The sequence below is a fragment of the Chrysemys picta genome, chromosome 2 (genome assembly GCF_011386835.1).
Source record: "Chrysemys picta bellii isolate R12L10 chromosome 2, ASM1138683v2, whole genome shotgun sequence".
NCBI lineage: Eukaryota > Metazoa > Chordata > Testudines > Emydidae > Chrysemys > Chrysemys picta.
In genome coordinates this window covers 169,998,664-170,022,164 of record NC_088792.1, presented here as the reverse complement: position 1 = coordinate 170,022,164, position 23,501 = coordinate 169,998,664, and the positions used below count along the sequence as shown (strand labels likewise).

The following is a 23,501-nucleotide window of genomic DNA, read 5'->3' as shown; positions in this document are numbered from 1 at the left end:
GCTCCCAAACGCTGTATAAATACTAGCGAGAGAAGGTATAAATATCAATTAAGGCACTACACTACACTCTAATTAAGCACCCAGGTTACAGCCACGTGTGTCCTAATTATTGGGTGGCAGCACATTGCACAGATAGGATGCTGTTTTACTCCTGCTTTCCCTGGCAGATTAACAACGTCCCCAGTCTCAGGCTGCCTGGTCCCCCCTCACTACCCACCTTTGGCCTCAGCAGCGAGCTCCCCTGCTGCTGTGACCTCGCGCAGGGCACGAAGCCAGCGCGGTGTGAAGCGAAACTCCCCGGTGAGCAAACTCCAGCCTTCGCAAGAGCGGAGAGCCGCGGGGAGGGGCGGTGACCTGTCTTCCACCTGGGAGACTCGTCCTCCTCCCCTCCCCCGGCCTTGCACACACAAGGAAATGCAACTCCACGGGCCCGCAGTGGAAAACAGGGAGGCCCAGGGGAGCAGCCAGGGAGGAAACTTCAGCTAAAACCACTCGCTCAGAGGCCCCTGGTGCTGCTGCCGCGGCCGCCAGACAAGTGAGGCGCTTTAAATACTCTTTTAAAGAGGGGTAAGGGAGAGAAATCGGGGGGGAGGGTCAGGAAAAGTGCATGGGGTTGGGTCTGGATTTTCTGGGCTAAGGAGACTGTGCAGACAGGGATCTAGAGGCTGGGGGTTTTGTGGATTAGAGCATGGCCGGGGTCTTATATGGTGGGGATTTGGGGGGGGGGGGGGAGCTGGGGCTGGGTTGTAATCTCTCTGAGAGTGGCCCCTGCTGGTTGGGGAAGAGGTAGGTGTGACCCATTCGAAGTCCTGCACCTGTTGTCTTTGTGTTATTTGTTTACCAGAGGACCAGGCTAAACGGGTGGCATGCAGGGGGAGAGGGGGCATTTTCCACTTCAAAGGGGCTATAGGGTTGAAATTTTGGACTAGGAATCCAGATTAGTAGATGTGAAAATTAGTATATCCCTTTTCCAGGTGAGGAAATTAAAGAGCCAAGAAATGTAAGTCAACTGTCCGAGATCACACAGTCAGACCTGGGCAGAGCTGGGAACCAGGGCACGGTAGGGAACTGTAGGTCCACAGCAAAGGATTCAGGCACAGTATATGCTCCCCAAAACTACAGCACTAAGGCTGAGTATAGAATTAATATTCTGAAACTGTACATGTACACAAAGGTAATTAGTTTGACAAAACTAATTTTCAAGTGAGAACTTTACATTTATCATCCTGTGTCTCTCTGAGTGTGTGCACACAGCCTGCATAATCTTAATGGAAGAATGCAAATTTCTCATAATTAAAAGTTGAAATCTCATGCATTGGCTACATTAGAAGAAATTGTGGTCATTTTTTGCCACTTTATAACTGTTTCTCCTTCAGCAAAGAATTCCACAAAGGGCCCATCTTTCAAATTAGCTGCAATCTCCTTTTGTTCTTACTGAAAGTGAGGCCACGAGTTGCCCTCAGGAAAGACAATGGCCCACTTTCAAACTGGTCATAGCATTCCTTCGAGAAAAATGGAAGTGAAGCCCTTCCCTGCCTTCAGGGAAGATGGTGGTTCCCCATTTGTCAGCCATACAACCTTAACTCCTCCCTTCACTGCCACCACCAGGGAAAAAATGTGGGGGAGGGGAGGCCAGAGGGTAAGTTTTTATAAATCACTTACATCTAATGTGGGTCTGTAAACATGTATGCATTAATCACAATTGTCTAGTTGTTACATGGTATCCCTACACGGCAGCATTAAGATTGTTTGGTGTGAAGTAACTGCATAGTTCCAAGCCTTGACACCTTGTGATTCCTTTAACGTTAACCTTACATTTGAATTTCCTGAATAACATTGATTATTGGAGGATAATTACCACACCTCTAATGTATTTTACTCTAAATACCTGAGGATAATGTACTCTCTATCTTATCTCCATGTTAATAGTTGGGATTTTTGGGGGGGTGGGGCTGGGCACATAACCTAAGCTATAGCCAGAACTATAACCTTTATTTAAAGGGCATTGCATTAATTTCTGTTCTTTTCTTAAACGTACTAGAAGGGCTAAATTTTGCTCTCAGCTGTACATGGCTCTTAGTAAAGTCAGTGGAAACCACATATGCACACAATGCAGACCTAAATAGGTAGGTGAGCATTTTCTATGCTTAATGTCTTATACAAAAAGACACCATTATGCGAGTCTTAAGAGATGCTTTATAGAAGAATACAGGCGGATGCTATGCATTGTCCTTGTAATCAGGCTAGGAGAGAAGACGAATCCATTTAAATACCTGTACTGTTGAACATAGAAAAGGCAAAGTTACTTGGCAATGGAAAAGTAAAAGGAGAACTTACTTCCTTTTTGAGAAGCTACATCCTACTCATGGACGAAGTACTGCTTTCCTCCCCTCCCCTCCCCCCCACCCCTGTACTTCTCAATCACCTTTACTGAAATCTTAACTAGCACAGGGTGATCATGTTGTGCAAATGCTGGTCAATGAGTAATTAGAACTATAAACTGAATTGGTTCTCTCTCTAGTTCAGAAGATTATTTCAGCAAGAAGAAATACATGAGAAACAAGATGTCTCATGCTGAGACACCTCACCGCAATAAGCAACACCGATATTATGAGAGCCACGGATCTGACAGACACCATGAGGAGAGAAGGGCTAAAAAGCCATTCCCATCCAACGGAAGGTATGTCTCCTTTGTCCCTCACTATGGAGTGCAGAGCTTGTTTGTGTTTTTACATTCATGTTGTGGTTATTACAGTACCAGGAAAGACATTCAGCTTTGAAATTCAGAAATGTGAATATGCCACATTCAGAACTGTGGCGGAGTTATTTTGCTACTGGAAGTTTTAAAGAGTCTAAACATTCTTTGTACTAAAGAACTACATTGAGGAAGACTAGGTCACGTGGGCTGGGAGGATAGGAAGGAGGTGAGGCTGAGTCATGGAGGTAGAGAAGGAAGAGGGGAGGAGCTGAGTTGTGGGCATGAGGAGATGTGGCTGGGTCATATGACCAAGGAGTGGTTATGTCCTAGTCTTCCCAGAGGTGACAGTTGGTGCAGGCTTGTCTACAGGCAGAGTTGCACTGGTTTAACTGAAGATGCCATTTAGCTGAACAGATGCTAAGGCTGAATGAACACTTTTTTCAACTAGGAACAGGTTTAAGCTAAACCAAAATAAACTGGTGTAAACACATGTGGTCACTCTTTAGTAAAGCAGTGTTAGTGTGTCAGCAAGGTCTCAGTATCTGGGGTAGACGTGGTGCAACATGTGAAGCAGCTAATGGTAGGGTTACAAACTTTCTGATTGCAGAAAACTGAACACCCTTGCCCTGTCCCCTGCTCACTGCATCCCCCACTCCCCTGCTCACTCCATCCCCCACTCCCTCCATCGCTCGCTCTCCCCAACCCTTGCTCACTGACTCATTTTCACCGGGCTGTGGCAGAGGGTTGGGGTGTGGGCTCCTGCTGGGAGTGCAGGCTCTAGGGTGGGGCCAGGGGTTTGGGGTGCAGGAGGGGGCTCTGGTCTGGGGTACAGGATGGGGTGAGGGGTGTAGGCATGTCTCTATGGCTCCTAGGCAGAGGGACCGCCAGGGGGCTCTGTGAATTGCCCTCACCTGCAGGCGCTGCCCCCACAGCTCCCATTGGCCTCAGTTCCCAGCCAATGGGAGCTGTGGACCTGGCGCTTGGGGTGGGGGCAGCACACAGAGCATCCCCAGCCACCCCTGCGCCTAGGGGCCATAGGGACATGTTGGCCACTTCCGGGAGCAGCACAGAGCCAGGACAGGCAGGGAGCCTTCCTTAGCCTCGCTGTGCTGCCACGCAGACTTTTAACAGCCCGGCCAGTGGTGTTGACCGGCATCGCCAGGGTCCCTTTTTGACCCAGCATTCTGGTAAAAAAACGGACGCCTGGCAACCCTAGCTAATGGAGAGGTTTGGGGTGGCTTCAGAAACTGACATGTGTTTTGCTCTCCCTGTCCAGCCCTTCCAGCCTAGACCATACTAGGATGCAGCATGGCTTGTTTGACTGCATTTGAGAGAGGAGACGACAATGAATTTTCAGGACAATTAATAAAATGGGGAGGATGCAGGGGAGCAGAATGAATGTAATTATGATTTTAAAAGGCTGAAATACTGAAGTCCTTAAAATCTATATTTAAAAGGGAGGGGAAAAAATATTCCAACAAGACAATCCCTGTAGCTAATGGTAAAGAGCAGAGTAGAGAATACAGGGAAATCTTAAAAATAATCACTTGGTCCAGCTGATGTGAATTTTAGGATATTAAGAAAGTTTGCTGATACTGTACCACTGACAATTTTTGAAAGGATATGGAAAATTGGGAAGGAAACAGTTTTCATCTATAAAGCAAAATACTTTGATACAAAGTGACATTTCATTGTGTCATGGGGAGTGTAGTTTTGATGCCTAGTGATCCCACTCTCCTCTATGGGTTTCGCTTTCTGGCCAGTCTATATTTCTGACCATGCCCCATGGCCATAGACTCCTATAAACACACCACCTCCCCTCACCAAGATGGGAGAAAGTGTTGCGTCATTGAACACGTAGTCCAGACAGAGTCTAAGCCCCAGAGGAGAATGGGAGCACAGTGGCCAGGAAAAGAAAGTTTTGTAATTTTCTAGCAGTATCAGAAAAAGGCCATACAGATGCTCCCAGACTTACACAAGCGTTCCATTCCGGAATGCCTTGCGTAACTCGGGAACATATACCCGACCATTACGCCAAAAAAAAAAAAAAACCACTCCACAAATTTCTAGCTTACGGAACTTTTTCCATAAGTGCGGATTTGCGTACCCCGGGGAGCGTTTGTATTTTGTTTGGAACTTGTATCACACTCCTTTTCGGAACATCAACATTCCTGGCAAGTAGCACAGTACAATAGGGAGAAGCAGCTGCATCAGGAGTATTAAAGGGATTGATTTCGAGTTAGCTGAAAGATTTTATAAATCACAGTTTAGTTTGTCAGGCAGCTCCAAGACCCAGGACAAAAGTCAGAAAAATGTTGATTAAAGTTAAAGAACTAGAGAGAAAAATCACTTAATTCTCTATAGAGGGAGGATGCTTTTGCTTACTCCCCCAGGTTAACTATTTGTGGATTATGTTAAATTCATGGAGTTGGAGGAGGACAGAGAAATGCAAAAGAACCTAGAGATCAGAAAATGAAACTAAATTCAGTTGAGGAAAAATGCAGGCTAATAGACCTGTGGATAAGTAATCTCAGACAGATGTTCAATTGGAAGGAGAAATTTTAAAAGTAATAATGCTGAAGGAAATGTAAGAGTAATAAGACACCATATTAGACATGCTCTCTTCTGTACAGTTTCTTACTCCATCCTCATAACTATAGAGATGGAGAGCCTTTCAGTCGTGCATTGAAATATGTGTAACATCTGTCACATGCAGTCCATTCTCTCATCCTCCTCTGAGGGAGAACTGTGTTTTAGTTGTAGGGCAGCTTTGTGTTTTGGTTTGATAGGGCTTTTATGTTCATGCTGCTATGTCTGTATGCTAGAGAACGCAGATCAGAGAAGTATGCTTTGCACTTGGAGCAGAAAATGTGAGGGTTGTGATGATCCTTAGTTCCTGTAGGGATTTGTTCTACAGTTTCAAACCTGCCCCCAAGAAAGCTCTCTCCTGCACAGATACATTTTCTCTCCCCCCTTGTGATAAAAAGTTCTGTTGTGACTGAGGGGTGGAGTTGTTGACCACTGTCCTCATACCAGAGCTTCAGGAAATATTTTAGCTCTCCTGGGTCCAAGCCATTTTGATCCCTGAAGATAAAGAACTAAGACCTGGAACTTGCTATTCTATGGGAATAGCAGCAGACAGGTGTATTAATAATAGTTTGTTACTGAGGAGATGTACTGCAATGTTCTGTACTAGGTGGACTAAACTAAGAACTGATGGTTTCGTGCCCCAGCATATTGCATTGCTGTAGTCCAACTGAGGAAATGAAGGTATGCTTAACTAAAGTCAGGCCATTATCTGCCAGGATGAGAAAATAGTTTCCTAATCCACCATAAATGGTAGAAAAGCATTATTCATAGATGAGTTTACAGTATGATAAGGCAACAAAATGGCCAGTGCAATTTTGGATATCCAAGCAGAAAGGCAATAATTATACACACTGACACTGGTGCTACCACAGCTGGAATATTGCATTCATTGCTGTAGTACTGCATCACCAGAAAGATATTCTTAAACTAGAAGGGAGTTCAGAGAAAGGGGGAGAGACTAGATTGTACCAGATCTTGTAAAATTCTAAAAAGGAGAGAGTAGATGCAATGTTACCGTCATGAAATATTTTATATTCTGGTTTTAATTCCATGCTTTTGTATTCTTGTAAAAGAATCATTGTGAAATGCAGAAAATTTTCAAATATGCATGAGATACATTGCTTATCCACAAATTGGTGGTGATTATTTACAGATTTATTTGTTATGTGCAACGGTTACAGAAAACTTTAGCCTCTGATTTGTCCATGGGCTGGTAGTGGAGTATTTGCTTTTCATGACAGATGAGTGATCACTGGATACATAGTATTTATAAACAAGAGTTCCACCCACTCTTTTTTTGGGGGGGGGGGGCAAATTACACAAAAGAATTAGCAATAGTTGAATGGACTTATGTAAATAATTAAAGTTTTTCAAAATCGCTGTGATATTCACAAAACATTGTGAATATTTATTCATGCAAGCAGTTGATAGATTTGCTTTTCATGAACATTCTTGCAAACAGATCTCATTTGACCAAATGTCTGCAAACGAAAGAGATCACACATACCAGTGAAGCAAGTCAGTTAGCAAAAATTCCAGAAACTAATACTGTTTTGGTGCACTTGTCCAAAAAATATTAGACTGTGCTGTCACCTATAGATAATCCTTTACTCCTACCCCATTTGCAGGTCAACACAAGGGATTCCTGGCAACCAACACTCAAGACCTTCTAGTGCGAATTCAGACCTGTACCAAAAAAACAAACTACCAACTCATGGATATGTCAATTCTCCACCAAATTATGATCCCGAGAAAGAGACCTTTTCAGAGAAATGTAATAACCTATGCTCAAGGAGAGGTATGTGGACTTTTATTTGGGTTTACCATCCATGTGTCGCTTCACAGATTTGTGTCTTTGTTTCAATCACACATCCTGATTCATAAACACAAAAAAAATCAGGCTAAGAGACAAAAGAGGGAGGGGACTGACTAACAATGGCCAGGGAGACTAATTCATGAATTACATAGCTACGATTCAGTTATTGTTCTTATTAAATGTCTACAGGCCAGATTTACAAAGATATGCCTGAAGATGCAAATAGGTGCTTTTGTGAATCTGACTAGGAGCCTGAGTTAGGCACCAAACTCCCACTGACTTTCAATGGGACTTAGGCCTCTAGGCTGCTTAGATGCTTTTGTAAATTCCTCAAGGCACCTTTTTTTAGGCCCCTAAGCCTTTATATGCCACCTTAAAACATGGAATTTTGCATTAAGGAATCACTGTGAATCATTGGGCCCAAGATAGAAAGCCAGAGCAAGTATGAGTGACTGTACAGCCTGGTGATTAGAGCACTCACCTGGGAGACCCAGGGTCCAGGTCCCCTGCTCCAATGACTTAAGTATTTATCTGCAGTGGAACAGCTTCAACAGGAGAGCTCGAGGGAGCCCCACTCTGGAGAATCTTATAGCACAGTGGTCAGGGCACTCACCTTCTCCCCTCAGGTGGGATGGGGGGATTTGAACCGGGGGTTTCCCACATTCCACTTGGGTACTCTGACCCTAGGCCAAAAGTTCTGAGGGAGGGCCACTTTCTTCTCTTCTCCCCCTCGAGCTTCTCGAAAAAAATGGTATTAGGTGCCTAATACCAAGACCGGTTTTGCAGCTGAGAATCCCAAGCAGAGCTAGGCACCTCCCTGCAACCAGGACTTCGATGCCTGTCTTCAAAAGGGGTTGGCCTTAGTGCACACACACCTTACCTTGGCTCTCTTAGGCAAGGAGCCTCCCAGCATGCTGGCTTTTGTGAATCCCATTCAGAGGCACTTGAGTCTCCCCATTTGTTGTATAGGGAGCCTAGGAGCTGAACTCAGGTTTTGTGAATCCAGTGATTTTCCAGGTACTTAAGTTTCCTGATGAATCTAGCCATAAACTAATTTAATGATGAAAAACATACACAGCTTGGATGGTCTGGAATAAGCCTCATCTCTCCTGTTCTTGTCAGACAAGCAGAACTGGTATCTTTCTGTTTTACAATAGTCAGTTTCTCTCTAGGGATGTTGCTGCTCCCTTTGGACATTTTCTGTGGAATATCTAGAAACTGAGGTATCCTTACCACATGAATTACACCTCTGCCCCGATATAACGCTGTCCTCAGGAGCCAAAAATCTTACCGCGTTATAGATGAAACTGCGTTATATTGAACTTGCTTTTATCTATCGGAGTGTGCAGCCCCACCCCCCTGGAGCGCTGCTTTACCGCGTTATATCTGAATTGGCGTTATATCGGGGTAGAGGTGTATCTCCACCATCACATGTTGAGACCCAGGAAATTAGCACCACACTATTGAACCCTCTTTTCTCTGATTCTGAAATAAGCACTGCTCAGACCAGAACAGGGAGCCAAATAACATCTTCTCCATGGCTGTTTCCTGAGCAACACCAGATGTGTGAATTGAGGGCTCCTGCTATCCTATTGTTTTACTTTCTACTCTCACCTTATTCCTCTTTGTCTTCTATTTTGTTTAGCCAGCCATGATCAGGCTAACCCTTGCACACTTGACTTGCCAAACTACTCACAGCAAAAAGATTTCCAAATGACCAGATCTCTCAAGATCTTTGCCATGCTCAGACCAGACAGATGTTTTTGCCCTCAGAGCTAGGGTTGCCAGCCCTGTAGGATTGCCCTGGAGTTTCCAGGAATTAAAGATTAATCTTTAATTAACGATAATTTCATGTGACAAAACCTCCAGGAATTCATCCAACCAAAATTGGCAACCCCACTCAGAGGCAGGGGATTAAAACGGGGGTCTAGAAGAGGCCAGTTGGTTTGTGCTATAGCCTTCCAAAAACTGAACTGCAAGCACCAGAGAAAGGAACTGCATTTTTCCATCTCTTGCTGTCTTTCTCCTTCTTGTGTGTTCATTGTTTAAAAAACAACCACCCAGTACTGGACTCAATAAAAGAAAGCTACCACCTAAAACTGACACTTTTCCCTAACATTTGATGCCACTTAAGTTTTCAGTTCTCTGTTTGAAGCACTCTATGGAAGGAGACAGAAGAAATAAGAAAAGTAGTTAAAACATCCTTAAATTCAATTTCTAACGTGTAGGTGGGAGCAAGGCACACAAGAGGATCCTCTTAAATTTAATTTCTCTCATCTGGTGGTTGTCTTTTTTTTTTTTTTTTTTTTTTTTTGCAGGATGGGGCTCTTCCTTTCCTTACACTTTTGTTTTTGGAAAACCAAGCCTTTTCCTATTCCATTTTTATCTTTCACCCCGTAGATCTCTCATTTTCAAGACTTATGGTTTGCAGTTACAGTAATTTTCCTGAACTATATCACCTCTTTGACCTTTTCAAACCACCTTTATCTATTAGCCTCTTTCCAGCTGTCAAATGAAAAATATTGTGCAAAACAGATAGATCTAATTCCAAAACAGTCTCTTAAAATTCAGAAATTATAAAAATTACTGCAGAGAAATACTGGTCCTTGTGATGCTAAAATGGTCCATACAGATATTGCATTATTTATCAAGACAAAACCATGCCTCTTCTACTTTATTAAAATAGAAAACCTATCAGAGCAATGCATCTGTACCAAGATCTGTTTCATATTGCTTTTATTATTCTGTCAAGTATAATAGTCAAAATGTGAATTAATACAATTATATGAACAAACTATGGTAGCTAACTATATGCAGTTAATCATATTAATATTGAGTAAGGCAAGATCTATTACCTGTGTACCCCGTTCTTCCAATCAAGTTTACCTGCCTCAGTTTTAGATATCATTGGTATTCAAATTAGCACTGCCAGTGTGAGGATGGTACTGCTCTAGGAACTAATGACTAATTACTCCCAGTGTAATTTTTAGGGAAAAGCATTGGAGGCTTCACAAACCAATGGATTTGGTGCAGCAAAGCAAATATACAATAGAACTAGCCACTGACAAATTATTTTAGAATATAGGAATTTGGTGACAATATACATTAGCTGAGCATTTATTAATTGATTGTTTAGAGTGAAAAATAATCAACCTAAAAATGTAAAAAACTGTTTCAAAAAGACAAAACCTTAATATATTAATTTATTTAGACTTGAGATACTACTATCCACTTTATTTAAAAGAAATCATATCTGATTTTTTTTATCTGCTGTAGTTACAAGTAACGCATAATACCACTATAACTGGAAGAGTCTGTACTCTTCACTAATTTTGTTATAAATCTTGTGCACTTAATAGCAGTGTGTGTATACAACTTTACTGTCCTCTCCTGTATAGTCAATTTGCAAGGTCTTTCAGAGAAGGAGAGAAAACCATTGAAAAAATAGGGAAATGAAATTATCCCACAACGATTAGTAGGGGATCTTGGGGGGCTCATGTTAACACCAAAAATTATTCACTTTGATGTATTTTAACTGACTAGATTTCAAGGGTAATGGTGCCTCTAAAAATCCCATATTTGAGATGGAGATATGAAAGAAAAATTTACAATGATGGTGACACTTAAGACTTACTGTAAATTAAGGAACTACTTTTTGCAATAGTTATTTACAACTTACCTAACACACAGCATTTGTAATATGCTAACAAAACGTAGGTTAAAAATATTTTTAATGTTTGGCAATAGACTCACAAAACATTACATTTAATTTGCTTTACAATTAATGCTATTAATTTTTTGCATGTCCTTTTCCTGTGACAATGAAAATAAACTTGTAATTTATGCGTTTGCTCATATGTAGTTTTACTCTTATTGAATGATAGGACAGAGGGTGTGGCGAGGTAGGAGAATGAAGGTCATAGGTGTGGAAAGTGCTGGATTGAGCCTCACACTACTTTCTTCACCTAGGTTTGGGCAAAAACTGAGTCAAGTCCGAGAATAAGGCTCTAATCTTAAATAGGGTATTAAATAGGGTAGAGATGTTTGGGGTGTCCTTACCCCCAAACCTCCAAAACAAAATGAAAAATTGACACCCCACACACTTTTTGGTTTTGTTTCAATAGATTTTTATTGGTGTGAAAGAGAAAGCAATAGTGGCATGGCAACATTTATTTACGGTACTTTTGTTTATACAGTAAAAGTCCATGAAGTCCTTTCATCTTTTGTCTATACATTACTCTAGCCCATTCCAACAATTCAAGAAGTTATTCAATAAAAAAAATCTTTCATTGGTAATCTATTTTAATTCTGGTACTACCTAGTCTCTAACTTTCTAAACTCCAAATGAATAGAAAGATTAAAGAAAGACATTTGAGAGACAGTTTGCAGGGAACAAGTGTAACAGAAATCCTATTTCTCAGCAGCAGGAACACAGCTCAAAGCAAATGCAGTGAACAGTGTTGTATTTCTCAAATGTATTGTATAATAGGCTGCTAGAACATACATGTAACCTAAACGCTCTGATTGTTCAGACCCCTGTCTTCTAAGAGAGTGGTATCATCTCTCAGCAACAAGGAAACTTTCTAATTTCAGTTTTACCCTTTTTACTAAAGGCAAATAAAATAAAATTTCATTTCAGCAGGAAATAAAATTAAAGTGCACTAACATGATTTTCTCCAGAATATGTTCACGCATTAATAAACCAGCACTAATTACAGCATAAGCATCCATAAGCCTCTGTTCTCAGAAATGTGACTGGAAGTTCTAACCACCGCTACCAATTCTGGAAAGTTGTTCTGAATAGTGGAATTAATAGTTTGGGAACAATTTTAAGATAGAAATCAACCCCAATAATTAGAGATCAGTCCAGTAGACATAGGATCAACATCTTTCATGTCCATTTGGAAATTTACATCATATGTTTTGCCACTCTGTCATGAACCACTTTTCACGGAGGCTCCCAGCTCAAATTATTGATCTTCCAAGGGTGTGCTGAGTATTGCCTCCATTTTCAGAGATGGCAAAACTGAGGCTAAGAGCTGAAGTGATTTACCCAAGGCCAGAGCAGGAGACAGTAGCAAAACCAGTATGATCTACTAGGTAGATATTTGATACTAATCCATGATGTCACTAATGTATACAACCTCTAAAAGAAGAGAAGAATGACACTGCCCATTATGCTTGATGGGCTAAACTAGAATTGATCAGTTAAGTTCACAACTTTTATTATTCCCATTTAGGAGTATCTTGTTTTTTATGACCATGTCGGGCTGAGATTCCCCACACTTGAATCAAACTCCTCTAACAATTAGAATAAAAATAATTATTTCCTTTAACAAGTGTAATCATGCTCAAAGGTAATCACCCCAACAGATTAGTACTGTTCCCAGTCAGCTTACATATGTATTTATTAAATTTAGCTATAACATTTTTCCTGAGACGAGAATAAACCAATTATTAAAAAAAGCATATTGTGGAACAGGTTCCACTGACCATGCTGTGGTATTGGTTCTACAGCCTAGGTTTGCCTGATTTAACAAAATGTCCCAGCATACAAGTTCCCCTAGCCTGTCCCAGCTTCTGCAAGTGATGCTAATTCAAAAGCAGTAATAATCAGAATACCTTCTAGTTACGAAGGACAGTTTAATAAAGGAGTAATAGTAAAAAGAGCTGGGGAAAGGTGGCTTCCTCATACCAACTCAGTACATTTGTTCCAGCACCAGGGAGGTATTTACCTGCCACCTTCTAGAAAGCTCTGGGTGCATCAGGTGAAAATCTCAGTATTTGAAACGCACAACAGGAAGTACTATTGCAAGTGCCCAGTGCCAGTTAAAATAAATGTAGGCCCCTCTGTGATGTTATTAGATTGGGACCCATTGTTACAGGGCCCAAGATTTGGTGTGTCAGCTTCTTCTCATCTGCTTCAACCTCAATGCTTCAGGGATGAATTTTGCAGTCACAGAAGCAGCAAATAGCAGTTCCTGCTTTTGTAGGAAGAATCAAGGAAAATAGTGGATGAAAAGAGTCTAAGGGTACGTCCAGACTACCTGCCGGATCGGCAGGTAGCAATCGATCGATATATCGCGTCTCGTCTAGACGCGATATATCGATCCCCAAACGCGCTCCCGTCGACTCCGGAACTCCACCAGGGTGAGCGGCGGTAATGGAGTTGACGGGGGAGCTGCGGTCGTCGATCCCGCGCTGTGAGGACGGGAGGTAAGTCGAAGTAAAATACGTCGACTTCAGCTACGCTATTCCCGTAGCTGAAATTGCGTATCTTACATCGACCCCCCGCCAGTGTAGACCAGGTCTAAGTAGAAGGCAGGACTTGGAATAAGCTCAGGCAAGAACCATGCAAAAGGTTAAGATGTCCTGATCCCTCAAGTGGCCTGAAGTTATTTGCCATATTGCTCTCAGCCCATATGAAGCAGCTACTGCTTAACGCTATGTGGTACTGGAGCATGAAGTTAATATCGTGCTAGCTGCCCTCCATCACTTAGGGATCAGGTTTGTCAATTTTGGCTGGACAGTCCTGCAAGTCCCAAATATGCCACAGATGCAGTACAGGCAGGAGTTTCAAACAGTACGACTTGGAATAAGTTCTTGGCAGTATGGGAAAACTGCTCCTATGGGCGAAAATGGTCTCCGGGGTGGGGTGGATGTGGGGAATGCAACAACCCCTGCACATGAACTTGACAATTACCAAGATATCAGGAGGAGTCACTTGAGGCTTCTAAGCAGGATTATCTTCACTAACAAGGGACATTTTACAAATATTTAAAAGGATAGTGCTATTGCTTCTCTTCTGACTAGAGCTGCTAAATCCAATTTTGTAATATTTTCAAAATTTTGACTAATTTTTCTCCGTCATTTGACCAGCTTAGGGCCATAAAATATTTTGACAAATTGAATAATTTTAATTCAACAAGATTTTCTCTCATTAAAATATTTTCAAAGGAGCCCACAAGACGTAGGCACCTGGATTCCATTTGAATTCAATGGGATTTAGGTACCTAATTCCCTTAGGCTCCCTTGAATTCCCAGGCTCTGATTAAATTTTGTCATTACATTGCCTGTCTTAACTCCTGGAACCTGAGTGCTTTTTAAGTATTACCCCATTAGGGATGTTTTAGCAATATCCAGAGAAAGAAGACCACCACTGGAAAGGGAACATACAAACCGCAGGGTGGGTGGTTTTTTACATAGTATGTTTTCTATTGGTCTGATCCTGCACCATTAGAGACAGAGGGACTTTTGCTGTTGACTTCAATAGCAGCAGGATCACACCTCATGGATATGTACAGGTGAGGTGTACTCATGTGAACATGGAACTTTATTTCCTTCGTTACCTTCTCCCCCTGTTTTTATAATGACCTTCTCTCCTCTGTCTGCCCTTTCGTTCTGTTCTTCTTCATCCTCCTCACCTGTTTTTCCTTTCACTGACATGTCTCTTCTTCTTTCCCTTGGTGTTTTTAAAAATCTTTCCTTTCTTCTGTCAGATTTTCTTAGCTTTCCATCTCCCCCTTTCCTCTCTCAATCCAGCTGCTGCAGCAGCACAGAGGTGACTGTAAAGCCTCAAGTTCAGCTGTAACTTTACTCTGTGGAATGCAAAATGTTTATTGGCAAGAGTAGTTCTACATACGGAATCCTTTGCAGAACTGTTTGATTCCTGCTTCTGCAAGTCACTATATATTGTCAGAATACTGGTCTTTAAAACCCAAATCCAACCTACTTTTTAAAAAAATCTGTTTTAAATGAGGGAGACTCACTGGCTCAGGGAATTTCAAATGGGCTGTGCAGCCTTTAACCCTTGAGCTGACCAATTCATATCAGACCTGCTTCTAGAACAGCCCCTAATGGAGCCTGCCACAGGAACAGCTTATGTACACAGGGCTGCAGATTTATGCAGTAGCTCATTGGCACAAGTTTTCACATTCAGGTCAGCCACCACATGTATAGCTTGGCGCTTATGGGGCCACCAGTGAATTCTGCCCAACCCAAATACAGTGGTACACACTGTTCAGGTGAGGATCACAGTAAGCAGACAAGTAAGGAAAGAGGAGGAAAACACAATTTTTTAAAAATAATTCACAGAAGTGAAAAACAAGAAAAGGAAAAAAGAACCAAGAAGAGTCCGGGGGGGCGGGAGAGAGAGAGGGAGAGAGACGGGGACGCGAGTGACAACTGTTCCGGGACATGATGTAAGGGATGAACTTAGGTGGAATAGTAACTAGAGTTCAGTTTCAGGTACGGGGGAGCTGTAGACTTACCTGGTCTGGGTGTGGTCAAGACTTCATGAGGATTTACGGAAAAGTCCTACCAACTTTCATATGGAAAAACTATCAGGGTTCAACAGAAATTTAATATGCATCTACAGAAACTATTCTAAAAACTGTATAATAGAGATACATCTTCTACAGGAATTTTGCATCATGTATAAATAGTACCATTAAAATAATATAAAACAGTTACATTATTAAATTCTACAGGACTTTTCAATATGGGTACTATTCAAAGATACACAGTCTGATCCTTGCAACACAAGGGAGAGTCTGTTGACTTCAGTGGGCTTTGGCTTAGATCCTGTATATTTTTTAGCTTTCATGATGAATGTTACCTTTTTTTTTTTTAAACACAAAATTCAATACCATTAGTTGAGACAGTCCAAGATTATTCTGAAGTTTAAAAGAAAAAAAAGGGTCGTTTTCCTTTAAGGCTCTCAGAACGGTCTTCATATTCTACACCACAGACTGCAACAATACATCTTTGTTTAACCTACCACGATCAGAAACTTCTCACTGTTGACAGAATCGCCATGGGAATGAACTACTGAAACTATTTTTATGACACAATTAGTCCTTATATGAACTTAACTTAGCTCGAGCTAAAGCCATAGATAACTAATCCCCCATATTCAAGTTTGGAGGCAACCATACAGTCCAGGGTGTGTTTTATTTTAAAATAATTAAACCTAACATGTTTTGGTCATGTAGGTTTCCTTCAGAGCGGTCTCCATTTTATGCAGGTGTATAAAATTTCACCCTCAAGTTATGGGAAATACTATTGCCTTCCTTCATTCAAATTATTGAGACAAAGGAGCGGTTTTGTGCATGAGTGATGGTGGTGTTACACTAAATTGTTTGGTTTCTGGTGTTAAATTGCAGAGTTATAAGCAGACCCCCCCCCACCCCCTCCCCAAACCAAACTTGCTCTACTCCCTCACTTAATGGCCAATACACCTCTACCCCGATATAACGCGACCTGATATAACACAAATTCGGCTATAACGCGGTAAAGCAGCGCTCCGGGGGGGGCGGAGCTGCACACTTCGGTGGATCAAAGGAAGTTTGATATAATGCGGTTTCACCTATAACGCGGTAAGATTTTTTGGCTCCTGAGGACAGCATTATATTGAGGTAGAGGTGTATTACTCAATTTCTTTAGGTCAGACAAGCTTCAGTTCCTCCAATCTGCTGGGCACACTGTAAAGTCCACTTTTTTATTTCTGCGAGAGTGGTAGAGATGAGATCTGAGTTTTTGCATGGCTCACTATTTGGCGGTGGGGGTGGGGTTCTGGGGAAGGACTCGGGCTGTGATATTGATATCGGTAACCATTGTGTGCTGTCCTTAAAAGTGATGCTAAAAACCCTGGAGAAAAAAATATGCATTAATTATGAAATCACCTAGTAAGAACAAGCACTTTACTCTTCAGGGCAGCAGCTCCAGCTTAGCCCCCCCCAGGCTTTGTCTAAACTAGGACTGAAAAGTTAGAACACTGTAGTAGGAGGTGCTAGCTAACACACACTGGAAGTAGACTAGGCAGCATAGACTTACACACACTAAGGTGGAATGTCAAAGCCTCATAGGCTTTAACTCTACCATCTTAGCACGAGTTAAACTCTGCTTTGTGTACACTAGACTAATAGAAGGAGTTGGGTAGGATATACTAGCTAACAGGCACGCCTGTAAATCCTACTCTAGGCAAAACCTGAGGCCTTGCTGCTGGAGGTGGAAATACTCAAGCTGCACCACACGCTTAGACTTTAAAGCCAAAAGGGATGCTCATGATCCTCTAGTCTGACCTCCTGCACATCACAGGATATAGAGCCTCACCCCCCCACTCCTGTAATAGACCCATAACCTCTGGCTGAGATACTGAAGTCCTCAAATCTTGATTTAAAGACTTCAAGTTACAGAGAATCCACCACTTGCTCTAATTCAGACCAGCAAATGACCTGTGCCCCATGCTGCAGAGGAAGGTGAATCCCACCATCCCCCCCCCCCCCCCCGAGTTTCTGCCAATCTGACTTGGGGGACAGTTCCTTCCTGATCCTGTATATGGTGATCAGTTAGAGCCTGAACACAGGGGCAAGACCCACTAAATTGGCGTGTTTAGTGCTCGTTCCTCAGCAACAGTATCAGGGCTTGCGTCTACACCATTGCTTGTACTGGTGCAGAAAATTGGGCACTAGGTTTAAACTAACGTACGCCAAGCCTTGTTTACATAGGGGATTTTTTGTAAAATTTTCTTGTCATTGTTCAGAAGAGTGTAGCTTGACAAGTATGAGCGATATTGCAAGCCCTAGTTCAGACAAGGTGCATCAGCAGCTGGTATTCTTACCACAGGTTCATTGACCCCTGCTCAGTGTAATGGATATGGTGTGTTAAAACCGACAGTAGGCCGAGCACACTAGAGCTCCCAACATTCAGGCACCAGTGTGGCTGCTGTGGGAAAATTTTACAAAATGTACACCTCTACCCCGATATAACACGAATTCGGATATAACGTGGTAAAGCAGGTGCTCCGGGGGGGCGGGGCTGCGCACTCTGGTGGATCAAAGCAAGTTCGATATAACACGGTTTCACCTATAACGGTAAGATTTTTTGGCTCCCGAGGACAGCGTTATATCGAGGTAGACGTGTACCTCATGTAAGTAAACTTCTCCCTGGGTGGAACTGGAGGATAGTGGCAGGAGCAGTAGCTTGGGAGTTTTTCTAGGAGGCGGCAATAAATGAGATCGGAGAAGGAACAAGAGCTGCTGAGAGAACTGTGCAGGGCTTGGATACAATACTCTGATCAATGTATTGTGTATATTTTAAAGGAAGTCAAACTTTGAGAAGGGCTCTTAATCCAGAGTTCTAATCGCTTTAGCGGTTTATTACTTTGACAAAACCTAGCCCCGCTGCCCTGTAATTCACAGCTGCCGGTTTTGCTCTGGAGCGGACTTTTCTTTTTTTGATTTAGGAGAGCCATGGATGTTTGCCCATTTTACAATCAGTCTGAATATGCTGCAAGTCACTGGGAAGTAGAAGGTCACTGGAAGACTCTGTGTTGTTTATGCAAGTACAGTGAACTTGGTTCAATGAAGCCGAGCCCAAATTCCTCAATAAGTCAGCGTTGTGGCAGTTTAGTGTTAAAATCGTACTGACGCTCAAACCCGTCTAACCTGAATTTCTTGCCTTTGTGGAAATATAATTCACAACATGCCATAAAGCAACTCCTGTTACTATCAAAGATGGTTACACATGTACTGACCTCAATCTATTTCCTCTCCTGCTTGCTAAGGGCCAGATTCTGCTACTCTTACTCATGCTGTAGTACCTTATTCCAGAAGGAGTCTCACTGAAATCAGCATGTCAGAATCAGGCCCACTGCAATTACATAGTAAGCTACGGGCACTGCAAAATTGTAGATTGGGTTCAGTAATTTTCATGCTATTATACAGTTCCAGGGTTTTTCAGACCTCTCCATTGAAGAGCACAGTTGGTTTCGCACCAGGAAATCCCATTTTCCAAAGTGCAACAAAGGTTTCTAGAACAACGCAGCCTAGCAAGAGGAAGGATGTTCCATAGTCTAATCTTTGTTGTGCTGCTTCATTCCTTTCTTTGCAAGCTCAGACAGATCTGACAGCAACAGAGAGCAGCTGGCTAGATAACAGCAGGGAAATGCAACACAGATGAATTTGGCAGCGTAAAGTGAAAGACTGTAGGCTTCTTGCGATTTGTGTCCCACTTTGTAATGGCCAGTAAATGCACGACCATTTTGGCAAGCTTCTTACATTTAGCCTGTATTCACTTATTGCTGCAAAGAATAGGGAGCGGGGGTAAGAAGAGCCTTAGGGACTCGGTAATTACTTTCAGAAGTAAGGAGGTGCAGCATGTTTGCTACCCTACAGGTTTGGCCTCCTGAAGCTTCAAATATAACTGCAATAAAACCTTTACTAAACTTTGTCTGCCCTCTAGTGGTTAATGAAGTGATCATCATTACTACTTACATATTGAAGGACTAGCTCTGCATAGCACAGAAGCAGAGACGCACTATGCTGAAGTAGTTAATATTTTTCAAATTCTACATTAGAATTATTTACTTAGACCCATGAAAAATTCTTCACTTCACATTTACCATCCTGGAGGTTTTAAAATATGCAGTAAGATCTAAAATACCATCTCCATCAAACAGTAAATAAAACAGTGATGTTACATGCATCACTGGCTAGAACCAGCACTTTACAAGACCTTCAGTAACTTTGTTGAATTCCTTGTTTAAGGTGATGTCATCACATAAGATTAACACTTAGATTTTCTATCCAACATAATCTGAAGATAAATTCTGTACTGTCGCTTCCTCTAAGACTATTTACATTGTAGGAGGCTCAGTGCTTGAAGTGAGCAGGATCCAAACTACAGCACTTTTCCAGATAAAATAAACATTTAGTCCTTTTTAATGGAGTAAGACAAAACAGTACAAAGACTGAATTAGTAAGTAGTAAAAATGTAGATTTAATAAAAACAGGCCATTATATTTGGTCAGGCCTGTTGTATACATGTTTGGAGAGGTGGGATAGTACAGTACCTGAATTTCCTGGAGGCACTGGTTCAATGCCTGACATTCAAGGTAGATAAAACGAGTTCTATGCAGTCTTGTGTATATGGGTGTTAATGTTTGATAGGAAAACTGTCTTCCCTGGATGGACGTTAAAAATCCTATGACACTTTCTTATACAGCAAGGTTTTGCCTTGGTGTTCTTGGGCAAAATTTTCCCTCCACCCAATTTGTTCCCATTTTCCAAACCCAAGGATGGAGGTATTTGTTTGCTGTGTGGATATATTTTGTAAGCTGCTTTAAGATGAAGAGCTACATATTATATTTATGACTTATATTACATTGGGGAGCAACCAGCTGGTTAAAATGCCCTTTTGAAATGCCAGCATTCAGTTGGATTGCAGACACTTAACATGCAGTTATGCTCCAGGAAGTGATATCCGATGGACAGCCATCAACCCCTACAACCTTGCTATAGAAAAGTTACATGTAATTCTGATTTTTAAAACATTGACCTGGCTGATTGTTAGAATACAGATATTGGCCTACTACTAGTAACAGAGGTCGGTGAATCCTTTCTATAAAAAGGTCCTTTGCCGGTCAGCTTGGTGATGGATTAGAAGATAAATGTTACATGGTATCTCTTCATAAAATTGCCATTGCAATGGTGGATGGTTTGAAATTGAAGAACTTCAGCTTTACTTTTGTTACTTTGTCATAGACAAACAAGAGTCAATTATCCAAATGCTGTTCCTTTGCTTAAAATTCATGCCATACAATTTTTTTTTTTTTTTTTTTTTTTTTTACAAGAGGAGGAAGATGGTCAGCCTAGAAGAACCTTTTCATACAGTTTTAGCTTTAGAAAGTGGGGGTTAGGCAAGACAAGCTGGGAATCATAGGATTTACTTCCCTTTAAAAGGAGGTCAGTCGAGGCACACAGGTTGAACAAGTGTCTCCTTAAATATTATTTTAAAAACCTTGTTTGATTTAGATTAGATCCAGCAAATAAGAGGCCAATTTTTTTTTAATTTTTTTTTTTTAAACAGGAGCCTAAAGTAAGGTTGCTAAATGCATATTTAGGGATCTAATAAATGGCCTGATTTAAAAAAAAAAAAAAAAAAAGTCACGAGGAGCTTGGAGATTAAAAAAAAAAAAAAAAATCTTGTCCACAGTTTTGTTCAGATGGACAGCTCCCATTCCATGTGGTTGTGTGTTAAGCAGCTGGAATACCAAATACAATCTGTTGGTGCTTTTCTTCATCACAGCACAAGCAACACTGTAAAAACCTTTATGGATTTTCTTGCATGATCCACTTATCAAGTGCACTGTCATATTACTGAAAAAGCCATCTTGCTCAGGCTCTGAAGTACACTAATTAAAGCGGATGATTCGTATACAAAGGAGGGCTTTTTCTGTAGCCTCCCCTGAGGAGAAAAGCTCAATATGGTCTCTCTGTAGTTTAAAATGTGTTAGTTCTCTCTCTTCCCCCTTCCCCCCGCCTTTTGCACAAATACATTTTAAGCCAATATTTAATTCATTCACCCTTTTCTTCCTTCAGGTATTTTGAAGTTTGTTGAAATTACCGTCAACATTCTAGTGCTGATCTGTGTTGGAGCCTCCCATGCAGCTATTGCTGGCTACAGTTCTATGGGAGGTTTGGGAACGGGCTCTTTCAACATTGGTTCGTTTTACAGCCCATTTGAAGGAACCGAGTTCCAGGAGGTGCGAGACCTGGACATGCAGTACAGCCAGATGAGAGCTCCTTGTGTGTATGGGGGAGTAGCCTTCAGCCTGACATTAGCAGCATTTACACTCCTGTTCCTCATCGTCGGGGCAAAACCCATTGATCGACTCTCTGTGAAGATGCTCGTGGCAGAATGTGCCTTTGATGCGCTGGCTTGTATGGGGTATATTGCAGCTGTTGGCCTTTACTTACACTTAATCATCCAGGTGAACTCCACCGACACATGCAAGAAGAGGGAAAGACTGTATGCGCGCCGTGGGTACACCTGGATGAACTGCGAGGTTCAGGGGGGTGATGCAGCTGTCAGCCTGTTTGGCATCGTTGCTGCTTGTTTGTACTTCCCAAGTTCTGTGATCTGTGCACTCACCATTCGAAACGTACGGGCCTTTCGGAGCCAGATGACCAGGACTCAATACAGCCTTGAGAACAGCTACAGAGAGAGAGAATACCAAAAGGACTACAGAAGCCCCGAAAGCACTCACAATGCACAGACTGTAGCAACACTGGTGTAGAATCTGTCATGGAACTCAGTGCAGTGGCAGGGAGCATGAACTCTGGTGATGGGCAGGCACTGGATCTGATATTTTTAGGGTTTTTTTAAATACAGAGCATCTGTATCATACGGACCATAGTGTACACATGTACAGCATTAATTGTCAATTTTATGATGGACTAAAAAGTCCTGAATGTAATAAAATTTACTTTGTCACAGTAAAATTTAATTTTAGATGGTTACACCAATTACTTAAGTCTATTTTCAAATGTAAAAATATTTGGTTTCAACAGTTCAGCCCTGCTCAAAGCAGGTCCAACTGACTCTAGTAAACACCAGCACGTTAATATTGGGGGAGCTGAACTAGTTAACAGTGGTGGGAATTATTTTCTTTTTTTTTTTTAAGTTTCCTTTGTATAGATATAACCCCAACTAGGAGTGTGGGAATTTCATTTCTTCTTCCCCTCCAGTTGGCCAGCCAATATAAGAGGTTAATAATCTATCAACACTTCCAGCTAATGGATTTAGGCCCCTATTCAGAAAGGTACTTAAGCTCGTGCCTAACTTTTATTTTGTGAGTAACTCCCGTTGACTTCAGTGGGTCTTAGGGTTACCATACGTCTGGTTTTTCCCGGACATGTCCGGGTTTTGGGCAATCAAACCCCCTTCCGGGAGGAATTGCCAAAAAGCAGAACATGTCCGGGAAAATGCCGGCCAGGCACTTCCCCTCCCGCGGCTGCTCTGCTCCTCCCCTGACTCTTCGGCTCTGTTTAAGAGCCGAGCTGCCCAAGCGCTATGGGCTTCAGGCAGCCCCCTTGCCTCCGGACCCCAGCCGCTGGCCGGGCACTTCCCCTCCCGGGCTCCAGCGGCGCAGGGTCCGGAGGCATGGGGGCTGCCCAAAGCCGGTAGTGCTCGGGCAGCTCGGCTCTTAAACAGAGCCGAAGAGTCAGGGGAGGAGCAGAGCCTCCGGCCGTGGCGGCTCTGCTCCTCCCCTGACTCTTCGGCTCTGTTTAAGAGCCGAGCGCTACGGGCTTTGGGCAGCCCCCATGCCTCCGGACCCTGTGCCGCTGGAGCCCGGGAGGGGAAGTGCCCGGCTGGGGGCGCAGGGTCCGGAGGCATAGGGGCTGCCTGAAGCCCAAGCGCTACCGGCTTGACGGTTTGCCAGGCAGCCTCCAGACCCTGCGCCCCCGGCTGGGCGCTTCCCCTCCCGGGCTCCAGCTGTGCTGGGGAAGCGCCGGCCGGGGGCGCAGGGTGTGGGGGCTGCCCAGCAAACCGTGAAGCCGGGTAGCGCTCGGGCAGCCCTTTTCACGTGGCTGGGAGTGGGAGGGAGGAGGGGTG

At 42.6% G+C, this 23,501-nt stretch overlaps 1 protein-coding gene across 3 annotated transcripts; it reads left to right on the top strand.

Annotated features, from left to right (window-relative positions):
• Positions 1-397: 397 nt before the first annotated feature.
• Positions 398-22,405, top strand: LOC101934700 (MARVEL domain-containing protein 3-like). 3 transcript variants are annotated; one of them, XM_005300943.5, is made up of 4 exons: positions 398-535; positions 2,530-2,680; positions 6,916-7,085; positions 21,485-22,405. In XM_005300943.5, the coding sequence occupies exons 2-4, from the start codon at positions 2,553-2,555 to the stop codon at positions 22,180-22,182; spliced, it is 996 nt and encodes a 331-aa protein (XP_005301000.5). In that variant the 5' UTR covers positions 398-535; positions 2,530-2,552; the 3' UTR covers positions 22,183-22,405. The 3 variants fall into 3 exon arrangements, with proteins under 3 accessions (XP_005301000.5, XP_065440908.1, XP_065440909.1); XM_065584836.1 differs by having other exon boundaries at positions 404-535; positions 2,522-2,680; XM_065584837.1 differs by having other exon boundaries at positions 437-567.
• Positions 22,406-23,501: the final 1,096 nt, after the last annotated feature.

Bases quoted from the DNA above. Each gene is read 5' to 3' on its own strand.
- LOC101934700 (XM_005300943.5), top strand. From the start codon at position 2,553: ATGAGAAACAAGATGTCTCATGCTGAGACACCTCACCGCAATAAGCAA. The intron at 2,681-6,915 runs GTATGTCTCCTT...CCCCATTTGCAG, and splicing joins CCATTCCCATCCAACGGAAG to GTCAACACAAGGGATTCCTG. The intron at 7,086-21,484 runs GTATGTGGACTT...TTCTTCCTTCAG, and splicing joins TAACCTATGCTCAAGGAGAG to GTATTTTGAAGTTTGTTGAA.